Source organism: Halichoerus grypus, chromosome 1, assembly GCF_964656455.1.
Source record: "Halichoerus grypus chromosome 1, mHalGry1.hap1.1, whole genome shotgun sequence".
Taxonomy (NCBI): domain Eukaryota; kingdom Metazoa; phylum Chordata; class Mammalia; order Carnivora; family Phocidae; genus Halichoerus; species Halichoerus grypus.
In genome coordinates, this window is record NC_135712.1 from 29209322 (window position 1) to 29224390 (window position 15069).

At 36.0% G+C, this 15069-nt stretch overlaps 1 protein-coding gene across 2 annotated transcripts in view; it reads left to right on the forward strand.

Annotated features, from left to right (window-relative positions):
- Window positions 1-15069, forward strand: part of LIPI (lipase I) — a 68717-nt gene that overhangs the window by 25906 nt on the left and 27742 nt on the right. For both annotated transcript variants that reach the window (XM_078059997.1, XM_078060000.1), the window contains exons 2-6: window positions 2194-2579; window positions 4858-4966; window positions 7055-7156; window positions 12560-12649; window positions 13627-13794. In XM_078059997.1, coding sequence (XP_077916123.1) covers window positions 2268-2579; window positions 4858-4966; window positions 7055-7156; window positions 12560-12649; window positions 13627-13794 — 781 coding nt within the window. In that variant the 5' untranslated portion in view covers window positions 2194-2267. The remainder of the gene's footprint in view (window positions 1-2193; window positions 2580-4857; window positions 4967-7054; window positions 7157-12559; window positions 12650-13626; window positions 13795-15069) is intronic.

A 15069-nucleotide genomic window follows, 5' to 3' on the forward strand; every position in this document is an offset into this window, starting at 1 on the left:
ATAGTGTGATGTTGCACTGTGGTTTGATTTATTTCTCCTCTCCACTTCCTCATTCTCTAGTACTTAGGACAAATGAAATTTGTTTCAAAGTTTTCACTTGTCTAAGTATCTCTCACCTGTTAACCTGGGAATTAATTGTGCTTCTCCTTCACTTGTTTCTCCTTCACTGCCTTCCTCCTTTATCTTCTGAATAATTGTGACAATATCACATATATATACTTTCCAAATTAAAAGGTAGATTGTAATTTGTGCATATTATTATGGATTTATCAAATATACATTATATGTCTGTGGTTTTAAATATGTGTATACAAAACATATATTTATATTTATTAAATATATTTGTAGTTTACTTAATCATGTCATTGTTTCTAGGCATTTAAATCACTTCTATTTCTCCAGTACTAAAATAATATATATTAGTTCATTTTTATGTTTAAATGACTATTTTCTTGGGATAAATTCTTAGAAGTAGAATTACTGGCATGAACTATATTAACAATTTTGTGAATTTTTGATATAAATTGACATATCATTTCCCCAAATCTTTTAATAAGTTAAACTTCCAGAAATAATACAAGCATATGCTCATAAAAAATTAGGATCATATGCTTATTTTGAAAGAAATTACAATTTTGAGACTCTATGAAAAAGAAAATTAAAAAGCAGCCTTTGTTTCATTGCCTAGGTATGACTATTGCTATTGATTTGGCTTAGTTATTTCATTCTGCCCTACTCCTTTCTAGGATAGATGGATGGATAGATAGGTAGATAGGTAGGCAGACACATAGGATGCGCACATCAATGAAAATACTATCTGGTTATCACCAGGTGTTTTAAGTTTTTGTGCAATTATGCATAACCCAGTTATTAATGTCTTTACATTTAATACAAATTATTTATTTCATTAATATAAATCCTAGGAAGAAAATAAGGAAGAACACATATTTTAGGATTCTGTATGTGTACCATCTAATTTCAATTTTTTTTTTTAAAGATTTTATTTATTTATTTGACAGAGAGAGCGAGAGAGCACAAGCAGGGGGAGCATGAGAAGGAGAGGAAGGAGGGGCTCAATCCCAGGACCCTGGGATCATGACCTGAGCTGAAGGCAGACGCTTAACCATCTGAGCCACCCAGTCACCCCTATAATTTCAATTTCAAAAGGATGTTGTATCAACTTATGCTCTCAGCATCCATGTATATGAATATTTGTTAAATATACCTTCAGAAGTATTAAGTATTAAAATGATTTTTTTTGTTTAATTTGATAGGAAGAAAATGATACCTTTTGTTTTGATTTGTATTTATTTGATCACTAGTTAGGTTAAATATATTTTCTTGAATGATTATTATCCATATATATTATTCTGCAGAATTTCTGTTAAAGCTCATAATCAATTTATTTACTTCTATTGGTGTGCATAATACTTTCTTCACTAACAATATATTTTTTAAAGATTGTATTTATTTGAGAGAGAAAAAAAGGGAGAGAGAGATAGAGAGAGCATGAGCATGAATGGGGGAGTGGGAGAGGAGCAGAGGGAGATGGAGAAGCAGACTCCCTGCCCAGCAGGGATCCTGATGTAAGGCTGGATCCCTGGACCCTGATATGATCTGAGCTGAAAGCAGATGCTTAACTGACTGAGCCACCTGGGCGTCCCTTTACTAACAATATTAATGATTTTAAGTGACACCATTGCTATTTTGTACAGATAAAAAATAATTTTTAACTTTTAACCAATCACATTTCTTTCTATATTTTATTTAAAAATTTTGGATGCTTCTTGTTCAAAGGGTCTTTTTACATAATCAACACATTAAACATTGTAGTTGCTCAGAGTATTATGTTGAAATACTGATGAAATAGGGGGGGCCTGGGTGGCTCGGGCCTGGGTGGTTCAGATGGTTGGGCATCTGCGTTCAGCTCAGGTCGTGATCTCCGGGTCCTGGGATCGAGTCCCAGATCCGGCTCCTTGCTTGGTGGGGAGACTGCTTCTCCCTCTGCCTCCCACTCCCCCTGCCTGTACTCTCCCTCTGGCAAATAAATAAATAAAATCTTTAAAAAAAAGAAATACTGATGAAATAAAACCTTCCCTCCAAGTTCAAATCTGTTCTTTGTAATAACAATAGGAACTGTATCAAATACTATCCCAGTACTCAGCTTGACGGACTTTTTTTTTCTTATTTCAGAGAATAAAAGATCATGCCTTGAATTCTCTCATCTAAGTATAAAGGATTCCTTCAAAGATTTGTTTGTTCCCCAAATGGAGATTTCCTTGATGTTGTATACAAGGAAAAACCTCAACTGTGCTGAGCCACTGTTTGAGCAGCATAACTCACTTAATGTTAATTTCAGTATAAGCAAGAAAACAGTCTGGCTTATTCATGGATACAGACCAACGGGCTCCTCTCCCACATGGCTTCAGAACTTCCTAAGGATTTTGTTGAATCAAGAGGATATAAACATAATTGTAGTAGACTGGAACCGGGGTGCTACAACTTTTCTTTACAACAGAGCAGTTAAAAACACCAGAAAAGTTGCTGTGAGTTTGAGTGGGTACATTCGGAATCTTTTGGTAAGAATTTTATATATTATATGTGTTTTACAATATACAGTGTTTTATGCAATACCACAAAGTGGTAGCAAGGTAAATACTTTTTTTCCTATACACATTAAGAATTATTGCTTTGAGGGACGCCTGGGTGGCTCAGTTGGTTGGGCGACTGCCTTTGGCTCAGGTTATGATCCTAGAGTCCCAGGATCCAGTCCACATCGGGCTCCCTGCTCAGCGGGGAGTCTGCTCCTCCCTCTGACCCTTCCCCCTCTCATGTGCTCTCTCTCTCTCAAATAAATAAATAAATACAATCTTTAAAAAAAAGAATTATTCTTTGATATGCTAACATATACAGCCATCTTTAACTTGTGTAAATGGATAAATTCCATACCTAGTTATGAACGGTCTTATTTTTTAAAAAAAATATCTTAAAGACTCAGTTATTATGTTTTGTCTTAAAATCTTTTAAGATTTTAATTTTTTTTTTTTTAACTCTACCTATACTGACTTGATGTTAGGGTAGTAATTCCATGTGGACCAAGGGGATAAACTATATAATCATTAGGTTCTTTAGACATCTTTCCTAAGGTATGGCTAATATATTTATAGTTAATCAAGTGTGAATTGGTAAAAGTGAGGGAAAAACATCTTGAAAAGTAGCATACTTCTGGCCAACTTTGGAGGCAAGTCTTCAGATTTTGTCCAGGATTTAGGTGCAGGGTTGCAGTGTGTCAGGTAACATTCAGGCCAGTTTTAGGTCATCTGCAGTTTGAATGATCTACATTTACTATGTCAACCCATATGGAGATCAGTGTCTGTTCTGGAGAGAGATGTGGTGGTGATGAGCACTTGAGAGAAAGAAGGGTGATTTCTGATTTGGAACATTCTTGAGCTTGACATCTGCTTTGAGTTGTGTTGTGCTGAATTTCCAAGGCTCTCCTGAAATTGAGCAAGCTTACCAGATCCAAGAAGCAGTTTACATGTAGTCATTAGGAGTCAGACTGGAAGAGTTCAAAGACCAAATCTATCTCTTATCTTCTGTGTGACTTTAAGCAATTGCTTAATCTCTCTGCCTCATTTACTTAGCTATATATTGGGGATAATGAAACTTTATAACAATATTTTATATAAGTATTAAATGAAATTAATTCTTAACCAGTACCTGGCATATAATAATCATTGAATATAATCAGGATCAGTATAATTATTACATCCCCAAATTTGGACAAAACCAAACCGTCTCTCTAGAGAGACAGTGGAAGTAATTCATCTGTTCTTATAGTCTATAAACTACATAATTGATTTTTGCTTACAGCAGTGGTCTTTTCTCTAATAACATGTACTTCAAAGTGTGGGAAATACAAATGTAAAATATAGAAATTTAGGAAAAGGCTTTATATTTAGGAAAAAGGATGAAAAGCTCAATAACACTAAAGTTGAGAGAGATACTCCCTCGGGTTTCTGGGCATTGCTCTGAGGAATTTGAAGAAAATTAACACCCTGTGGCTGGAAAGCCTGGATTTAGTTTCTCATTGGCAGTAAATGTCCCACATCTTTCTACAAGCCCCTAAGATGTGTTCAGAATTTCAGCTTGGAAGATTGGATTCCATGACTCTCCAGCTTGTGATTCAGGAATCCATGATCACACTTCAAATCCATGAGTCTCATTTTAACATCTCTGAAATGAGCATCCTCATTTCACACTGTTTCAGTCTTCCTAGTGATTTTGACACAATCTGTTCAGAAAAAAACAAGGAGGCAGATTAGTATATATTTTGGAGTTAAACAGGTCTGGACTTGAAGTCCATCTTTTTCCCTTACAGTAATAATTATATGTAGCTTTGGGCAACTTTTTATCAAACCATGTTATTCAACATTTAATAAGTGCCAGGAATAGTTTGAAACAGTAGGATAAAAATAAATATCTCATAGGACTAATGTGAATATTAAATGTGAGATTTACAAAACACTTATTCAAGGTAAGTACCCTATAATGTCTACTACTATTATTACAAAATTCTTTAACTAAATGTATTATTTTGCATATACTAGTTTAGATAACAGATAACAAAGGTTTTTAAAAATGTACTGGTATTACTAAAAATGTATAGAGAAAAATCAGATATCTTATGGAAAATGTTGAACAAAGATATTGTTGTTTTCAAATTATAAAATCCCATCCTCCATCTCCCAGAAATGTATTAAACTAGAAAAAAAAATAAATTCTAGAATATTGATGCACAGGGCATAATTTGCGATTTCTGAAATGAAAACCGTAACATTGCATTTTCACTTGCAGAAGCATGGAGCATCTCTTGGTAATTTTCATTTCATAGGTATGAGCTTAGGGGCTCATATTAGTGGATTTGTTGGAAAGATATTTCAAGGTCAACTTGGAAGAATAACAGGTAAAATATTTTTGATAAAATGTGTTTTAACATTCTTTAAGGCATCAGAAGTTGTTTTATTTAAAAGTTATCTGGCATAATAATTAAGCAGTAGAAATGATGCACATTTATTTTTTTTCTGTATTATATTCAAATGCTAGTCTTTGTTTTAGTTAGATTCTAAAGTCTTGTTTCTTGTTTAGTTCTTAACAGAGTTGAGATACTCCTATAAAAATGGGAGGAAGAAGATCAATTTCTGCAACCCCACGTGAATTTTAAGGACACATTATTGTAACAATCCAGAGGAAAATATGACCCATTAAATATAAAACTTTTTTCATGTATTAACTATATAACCATGTACTTAATTTTCACAAACTTTGACACATTTCAGTTCTTTTAAGAATTTTATTTGAACACCAGAAGAGAGAATCAGGAGTTGATACCCAAGCTTGAAGGAGTCTAGATCCTGATACCCCTCATATTTTTTTTTTTTTTTTTAACAGAGTTCCTGCATCCAGAAAGCTTAGTAACCAAATAATGCTGACATAGATTTTCATGCTTCCACTTAGGAATGGTGGTGATTTTAGAATAGAAAGATCGTATCCCTCCCCAATCAATTCAGCTTTTTGACAACTATTGAGATCTGTGTCCATAGAATATTTATAATGATTTCAAGTGTTAATAAAAGTAATAGAGTGTTAAGTTAAGCAAAGGGGGAGGGGAGAGGGGAATGAATTGCATAGATAGGATCTTTACAACCTTAAGTATACCTTACTTACTTATTCTGATTGGTTTTAATGTTATTCCCCATTATATAGATGTGAAAACAGGTTAACTGAATGAATGTAGGGGGAGGGGGTCAAAAAGTTTTTAACAGCTAAGCCAGGATTTATACAAAACTTTCTAGCACCCAAAGCCCATTCTGTTTCAACCACCATAGTCATCCTACTTTATGTTAAGGTGTGTTTACTCACACATTAGTCCAGTTAGATTGAATCCACAGGCCAAGCAATCATCAGGGTTTAAAAGTCCAGCAAATGTGGTAGTTCTACATCAGAATTATTTATGAGAAGAGAAGTTTCTGCCTCACTCAGTCAAGTGGGCTAAATAAACTAGGGATAGGAAAAGGGTTTGAGATGAGCAACATTATATTTTACTTTTTAAAATATCCTTTTTGAGATGATTGTTACCTTCCATTGCATAGATGTTCTCAAGTTGTTGAATTTTACCTCCTTCCCACTCCCTTGCCTTTTTGATACATGCCAGTAGGTCATGAGACTAGAATTTCTATTTAAAATTTCAAATATGGCATGCCTGGGTGGCTCAGTCGGTTAAGTGTCTGCTTTCGGCTCAGGTCATGATCCCAGGGTCCTGGGATCGAGCCCCATGTAGGGCTCCCTGCCCGGCGGGAAGCCTGCTTCTCCCTTTCCCTCTGCTGCTCCCCCTGCTTGTGCTGTCTCTCTCTGTGTCATATAAATAAATATTTAAAAAAAATAAATAAAATTTCAAATACACCAGAAATAATATCTATATTCCATGGAACTCTTAATACATTTTTGTTTTCTTGTGTGTATATGGGAAACTTTTGTGAAAAATGAATGATAAGATAATAATATGTTTTATGCCAGAGCCCAAATTGTATTTGGCACTTAAAAATCATTTTAGAACTGCAGATATATCTGGGATGTACTAGTAAGGCATGAGGTTCAAGACAGGACCAGGATATTATTCATTCCCCCCATCCCCCTCAGGGCAGTAGTAGTTATTTATTATTAACTATATAGCTACTATCGGTTTACCCCTAAGTACTTCTTAAATAAAAATGCTAAAAAAATAAAACCTACAGTATTTTGTTGAGGCATCTCTAAGTGTGCCTTAACACTAGATTGTTGATAAACTCTGACTATTGGTAAAAAGTATCATTCAAATAACGAAGATACTTGCTATTCATCCAATTTCATTTATCTTAATATTAGTTTTTTTTACAAGTTTAAGCTAAAACTATATAGACATGCTTATAATTTAATAATAATGCAACCATATGATCTAATAAACACTGTAGTAGGAATTAATTAATCGATTGATAGTTTCTTTCTTGAATTTCAGGTCTTGACCCTGCTGGGCCAAAATTCTCTGGAAAATCATTTAATGACAGATTAGACTACACTGATGCCAAGTTTGTGGATGTCATCCATTCCGATACCAATGGTAACAATGTAGGATTTATTGCTTAATTAGTTGAAAATGAAAAGATGTAGACATTGGGGAAGAGGAGAACATGAAAGGAGAAAGAGTAGTGGGTAAAGTGACGATGAGTCTGTAATCATAAAATGATTCTATTTCCCACAAGCGATATTTCTCAGAGTTCGTGATGTCCTGTGGTGTCAAATGGCCAGGTTTTGCCATCGGCTTACCTCCTTCAGGTTTCAAGGGCTGTCATATTATCCTAAAAAATGGAAACTTGATAAAAAAATACTTCATCTTGTTCATGCTATTGACAATTTTGATTGATCACAGTTTCTCCCATGCTTCCTTTTCCTGCCATATTTAGGTTACCATTCTCTCCACTTTCTCACTGTGATGTGTATCAACTCGAACTGAACACAGCATTTCAGGCACAGATAGAGAATACCCTCCCCTGGAGGTAGGGACATAATTTCTCTATGGTTTTTAATTGTCTTCCTGAAAATGTCTAATGGGCTATTGGTAGTTTAGGCCAGAGTGCTTTGGACAGACACTCTCAAGGAAGAATTTAGATGACCCTGAGCCCCTTCCTCATTTGAAATTAATGATCCTACTATTTATTGAGCACTTCCTATACCTTGGGCAGTGTTTTAGATGCTTTCTGTGAATGAATTATGGCATTCTTCTAACTCCCCATGAGATAAATAAAATAAATATCATGCCCCTTTTACTGATGGGGAAGCTAGGGTCATGGTCACAAGTGGCAGAGCCAGAATTTGAAGTCTTATGATTCCAGAGTCTGTGTGTCACCAATTTGTTGCTCTGACCAGCTGATAATTTCCATGTGCTCTGGTTGTGGGCATGGGGAGGATATGGCGCTACCATGGAGAAAGGAGGAAGTGATGCTCAGGCTGTTTTGATTTCCCTATTTCCTCAGGTTTCTTTTCTCTTTGGTCCAGGTAATTTATTTGCTCCCATAGTCCTCTGAATTGTCCTTGTGGAGATTCATACCGATGCCTTTGTGAGAGATACAAATGCCGTAAATGCCACAGAGGACAATTTTTCAGCTTCTATGGCTACATGCCAGGGGGCTGAGCCTCTGTGGGTATCGTTCTGCTCCTTCTTTGGAATCTAAGTTACCTGTGTATCACAGGGAGTTAGTGCCCAGAGGTTCATAGTTCGAATGTGATACCTCAACCTCTCAAGCCTTCCTTGTCTTTATCCCTTTATATTAACTTAGCTTTCCCCCCACACAGTGCACCTACTGCCCAATTGCTCTGCAGTTCTTTGTCTGAAATCCCAACTTCAGTTTTGCCTATGGCCTTTGAATTAGCTCTTCATACTTTTTATTATTTTTGTTTGCATTTCTGGCTTTTCCTAATAAAAACTGTTTCTATTATCTTCCACTCTCAACATCTTTTGATGACCTGGCCTATCAAATCTAACTTACCACTAGATGCCACATTGTTGGCACCTTTGATTGATCTTTTCACAACCATTGCAAATGAGGGACACAGAATTTTTTTTTTTTTTAAAGATTTTATTTATTTATTTGACAGAGAGAGAGAGAGCTAGAGAAGGAACACAAGCAGGGGGAGTGGGAGAGCGAGAAGCAGGCTTCCTGCGGAGCAGGGAGCCCGATGTGGGACTCGATCCCAGGACCCTGGGATCATGACCTGAGCCGAAGGCAGACGCTTAACGACTGAGCCACCCAGGCACCCGAGGGACACAGAATTTTGATGCTGCATATGCACCTGTCTCAAGGAATTTCTGAATGAGATACTTGGGGTCAACACATATCTGGCAGACTACCTTTTCCTTGAATACTTATCCGTGAGTGCATCTTCTACTTACCAGGAGTTTTTGTCCATATTTGGTTGTACATGTTAAAAAAGTTATGGGGCCTTCCAAAATTGTGAATTGGATAATTTGGACTAATATCCTTGCTGGGATATCAGTAAAAAATTACAGTCCAACATCCAGAAGATAGAAAAATTCCAGGGAAGTAAACTGGTAAGTTTGGAGTCACTTTTCTTACGGCAGGTTACCTGATGCATAGAGTATGGGAAGTATTTTTGAAACCCTTACACGGGGCTTGTAAAATATCTCATTTTTACCTTCTTTCCATGTAGTGAAGGAATATAGAGTGCTTGGACTTTATATATCACCCTCCAATTTAATATATTCTTGGGGAGAAAAAATAGAACAAAGAGAGAAGGCACAATGAATTTCAGTAATTTACAACAGGCCCCTGGTAGGGGTGCCTGGGTGGCTCAGTTGGTTAAGCATCTGCCTTCAGCTCAGGTCATGATCCCAGGGTCCTGGAATCGAGCCCGCAGGGCTCCCTGCTCAGCGGGGGGCCTGCTTTTCCCTCTCTCACTGCCCTTTTCCTACTGGTGCGCGCACAGCGCTCTCTCTCTCTCTCTCAAATAAATAAATAACATCTTTAAAAAAATAAAATAAAGGGACACCTGGGTGGCTCAGTCGGTTAAGTGTCTGTCTTTGGCTTGGATCAGGATCCCAGGATCCTGGGATCGAGTCCCACATCGGGCTCCTTGCTCAGTGGGGACCTTGCTTCTCCCTCTGTCTGCCATTCCCCCTGCTTGAGCTCTCTCTCTCTCTGACAAATAAATAAATAAAATCTTTAAAATATATATATTAAAAAAATAAAATTAAATAGAAAAAGAGATAGTTTTACAGGTACTACAGATATGAAATTGATCATATTATGATATAATGAACAATATTATGCAAATAAATATGAAAATGTATGATTATATGGTATGATATATAAAATAGAAAAATTTTTATGCAAAAGCAAAAGCATATACCAAACTGACAAATTAAGAAAGAAAATTTGAATAGTTCTATAATTATTAATGAGATAGAAACTGTAATTTAAAGACTTCCAACAAAGTAAATCCTAGGCAAATTTTTTCATCTCTACCAAACAATTAAGGGAAAAGTAAGACCACTTTCACACAAACGGTTTCAGAGAATAATAAAATGTAGGCAACTGTTTATAACCTTTTTTAAAAGCTATCATAAAAATGTCAAAACTTGAGATGATAGACATTACAGAAAAGAAAATTTGTGGACATTCTCTATTATAATCATGGGTGCAAAATTTCTACGTAAACATCACATTAGTAAATCAATTCTGCAACATATAAAAATGGATAATGAATCACACCCAATTTGGATTATTATAAAAAAAGCAAGTTTATAATAAAAGCATACACAAAAGCATACATGAAATATGAGTCAATTTATATGTAGTTCCAAAATGGGCAAATCTAAACTGTTATGTTTTGGGAGGCATCCTTGGAAGGTAAAGAATAGCAAAAAAATTATTTTATTAAAAGATGTTATTGGGCACCTGGGTGGCTCAGTCGTTAAGCGTCTGCCTTCGGCTCAGGTCATGATCCCAGGGGCCTGGGATCGAGTCCCGAATCAGGCTCCCTCCTCAGCTGGGGGCCTGCTTTTCCCTCCCCCTCTGCCTGCTGCTCTGCCTACTTGTGCTCTCTATCTCTCTGTCAAATAAATAAATAAAATCTTTTTTAAAAAAAAGATGTTATTATTTTTAAAGGAAAAGGAGAAGCTGGTAATTAGGTAAGAGCTAGGGGTTTCTAGGTGCTATTTCTTGACATGGGTGTGATAGCTAAGCGGCTATTTGCTTTATAATAATTAGTTAATATTTAGATTTACGCTCTTGTTTGTGTGTATGTATATTAAATTACAATAAAAAGAAAATTTAAAAAGCCCTATCTACTCTCCTGACCCTCCTTGAAACCAAGGGAATGAATGACCTAAACAGACCAAACTTCTCTGCCCCTTCCATCTGGTAAAGGGGAAAAGACATGCCTGAATGAATCAAGGCCTGCTTCTAAGTTAATATAAATGTCTTTTGCTTCTCCCTGATTCCTGAGGAGTCTTCTTGGCTTATTTCTACTTTAGTGGCAGATTGGAGAAAATGATGGCTCCAACCTGGCACCCCTAGTCTTGGAACTCCATGTTGAATTCAGACATAGGGAAATTGTAAAGATTGCCAAAATTTAAAAAAATTATTGGACTTTTTTTTTTTGGTCATATTTAGGAGAATGCAAGCAGATGATGGAATGTAAAGAGGGATTGGCTAGCATAACCTCACCACTGTCACAATCTAATCACTCTCATGCTTCCCTGAATTCTTAGGAGTTCTAATGAAGTCGTCTGAATTGTTTTTTGCCTTTCCTTACACACTGACTCCCCTCCCCCATAATGCACATGCCCAGTGTCCTCATGCTCTGCTAACACCTCATTAGCAGTTATCTTGTTCTGTTCCGTACTTTCACTAAATCCTGTCACTCCATCTTAATCCTACTGTCAGACCCAAGTATTTATCTTTGTTATGTAAATCTATTTCTGATCACTTTCAAGAGTTTATCATGTTGTAGGAAATTTCTTGTGCCCAAAGCCAAAGCATTGTGACTTCATTTGGCAGCAAGATTTTCAGATCTAACCACATTCCTGATTTTTCTGAGCTTGCTACCCTCTTTCGTTCCCATGCCTTCCCTGGGTTATAGCCCCCATATTGGTAATAATGGACCCAGCATTTGCACTTTCCCCAGTGCCCCGAGGATCCACAGATATACAGAAGCCCTTAAATCACAGCTACACATTTATGTCACTCTGGCCCATTTGTTCCAGCTGAAGCAGCATATTTAGATTTTTCCAGTTAGTGAATCTAGTACCAAGTCTTAGGCCTTATCCAGAGTATAAGCAAATCATCAAACTGGCCTAAAAGGTCCTATATGACTTGGCTTCATTTCCTCTGGTGCTCCCTCTTACCCATTATACTCCTGCTAACCTGGCTTCTTTGAATACTTAGGTATGCTCACATAATTTTCTACTTGCCTGTCTCACTCATCTCACTCACATCCTTCACGTCATTGCTTGACTCTACCACCTCAATGGATAATTCCCTAACCAAACTACTTAAAAGTACAACCAACCTACCACCCTGACTAAGCACTTACCGCCCTCTTACGCTACTTGTGTTTTCTCTACAGCATTATTATTATCTGACATACTATATTTTTACTTGTTTATTATGCCTTCCTCCACTCGGATGTAATTTCCACTACAAAAAGGTGTTTTGCTCTGTTTTTCTTTTTTACTTATATATTTGTAGCACAAAGAACTGTGATGGGCCCATAGTAAATTGGTGACTAGTAAATATGTTAAATTAATGACATATAATTTTCATGAGGAATTAATTTGAGGCATTAATACCAGAAAAATGTATCTTTTTAAAAATAGCATTTCTTTTATTTTCAATTCAAATTTTAAGAGTCACTTTCAATAGAATTTATAGATTTTATTTTGTAAAAGTGTTGTTGACCTGATTATATTCACTTTGTGATTTTTGAGTGTTTTTCTTCTTAGGTTTAGGCATTAAAGAACCCTTGGGGCATATAGATTTTTATCCAAATGGAGGAAAAACGCAACCTGGCTGTCCTAAATCCATTCTTTCAGGTATACCAGTAGTAATTTTGAATGAATTACATATGATTCAAATGATGAAAGAAAATCAAATTTACTTTACTTTTTTCCTTCTTAATCTGTGGGTAAGATTTTGATCACCCTTGCTCATTATTCAGGAGAGTGATTGGCAAAAAATGGTTGAATTGGATTTTTCTCAGTTCATAGAGTTTACCAGTAGATATCCCATTTGGTCATGGTGGGATCCATTACATTAGTTTCAACAGCTTTATTTCATCATTTTAAACATTAGGAGAAGTGCTAAGTCAGTGAAGAAGCACAGATGGCCAAAGTATCATGTAACATGAGTTTGGGCTCGGGATTTAATCTTTACCATCACTCTAATATTGTACAAGCACAGATTCATAATCTCTTGCACTTGGTTATTACATAAATAGCCGAGCAGCTGCTCCAGGTGTGGAATTTGGCTCACTTCAGAGTCAGAAGAATTCGATGTTTTGAGGTCTACAGTGACAACTGGTCAAGTAACACACAGTGAAAGGCCACTACAGCTAGAGAAGTTTGGTCAAAGGTTATAAGGATGTGAGGAGTTGGGGAAAGAAAGGGACATGATAAAGCTTTAATGTTACCTGGTTTCATAGTCCTCTCTGACATTAAGCAGAAATGTTAGGGGTGCGGGATTAGAAGGGAAAGATGTGCACATAGTTATTAAGTATGGTAGCACCGTGTTTGTAGAGTTTGTCAAATTATTGAAATTAAACATTTTTTCCCCTGTGGTAATTATTACTTCAGAAAAAATTCTTATAAATCTCATATAAAAGCATACTAAATTTAAATTTTCAATGGTACTACTTATTTAATTGCTCGAGATAAAACTTTGCATTGTAGTCAACACTTTAACATTCGCAAGGTCATAGTATTGATAGAACTTAACCTTTAATTTTTCTCTAATTTACTTGAACTTGGTTTAATACATCTACAGTTCTTTTGCTTGATTTTTAACACTTTAGGAATTCAATTTATTAAATGCGACCACCAGAGAGCGGTTTACTTGTTCATGGCCTCTTTGGAAACAAACTGCAATTTTATATCATTTCCTTGTCCTTCATATGAAGATTTCAAAGCTGGTTCATGTGTAGACTGTGACAACTTCAATGAAAAATCGTGTCCTAGGCTAGGTAAGTGAGACTGTTGTAATTACTCTAATTTTTTGTGGAAAATGAATAACATAATTGTTAGTATTTTTGCTGGAAGATTTCATATTTACTTGGGAACGTGTTAAGCATTTTATGGAAAAATTACCTGTGGAACAACCAGAGGAAATAGTTTATTTCCTACTAAATATTTTTAAGGTGTTTAGTGAAAAGAATTTAATCAACTGCTCAATGGATTTTAACCAACTGTGCTCACTATGTGCAAATTTGGTGGTCTCATGATGACCCTTGTTCTTGTTTTGTAAAGGAGGCTCACTATCTATCATCCATCTGTATTTCCACTAAAGAAAGAGACTGTGCATTCTTTTTTTTGAGACTTGTGCATTCTTAGTGGCACTGAAGGTTTTTATTTTTATGGAAAGTCTTAGGAGCAAGTGGAGAGGTGTAAAACATAGTTAGCTTTTCATTTGCTATTAGCAAGTAGGCATGAATCATACATGGTTCACACCTTCCAAATCGATAAAGCTTGGCAAGAGCAGTTAAGTATTGCAACTTTCAATAACAACAGCCTGTCTGTAGGAAATTACAGAGGAAAAAAGAATCCACATAAAAATAGAACGGTAGAGCTGAAAGAATCTCAGAGGCTGTTTTTTGCTCAGGATTTTCCAAAGAGATCACCAGATCCCAAGCATGTCATGAGCATATAACATCTTATCAGTGTCATGATCAGGATCTGCTAGAAATGTTTCCAAGGCCAAAGGGGCTCAATGAAATGGGAAGCGATTACAACGACTGAAGTAAACCACTTTCTGTAGTTTTCTTCGGCAGGAGATTTGTACTAACATGCGTAGAGAATTTCTGGGGGAGGCAGGCAATCTGCCGGCTTGGCCAGACCTATTTTCTCATAGACCCCTTCTGTCCAGAAGACGTCTTGTGGGATTCTTTTTCTCCAGACCTCATGTTGGGGATTGCTTTTCTGGTCTCATTGCTTTTCCATATAAATGAGAAAATTGTGACCCAGTGGGAACAGAAGGATTATGTAAGGACACAAGTGAGAACTAGAGTTAAACTTCTTAATTCTCAATTCAGTGTTCTTTCTATACATTCAAATTTCGAATTTGGAGGTAGCAATGTGGGAACAGACAAATACATAAAGTAGGAAGCATTTCAAATATATGCATGTGTGTGTGATAATATTTCAAATGTACTAATAATGTATGTATCTGGAATATATATATTATATATGTAATATATAGTATATATAGATGCTATCTATATGACACATTTTTAATGTATACA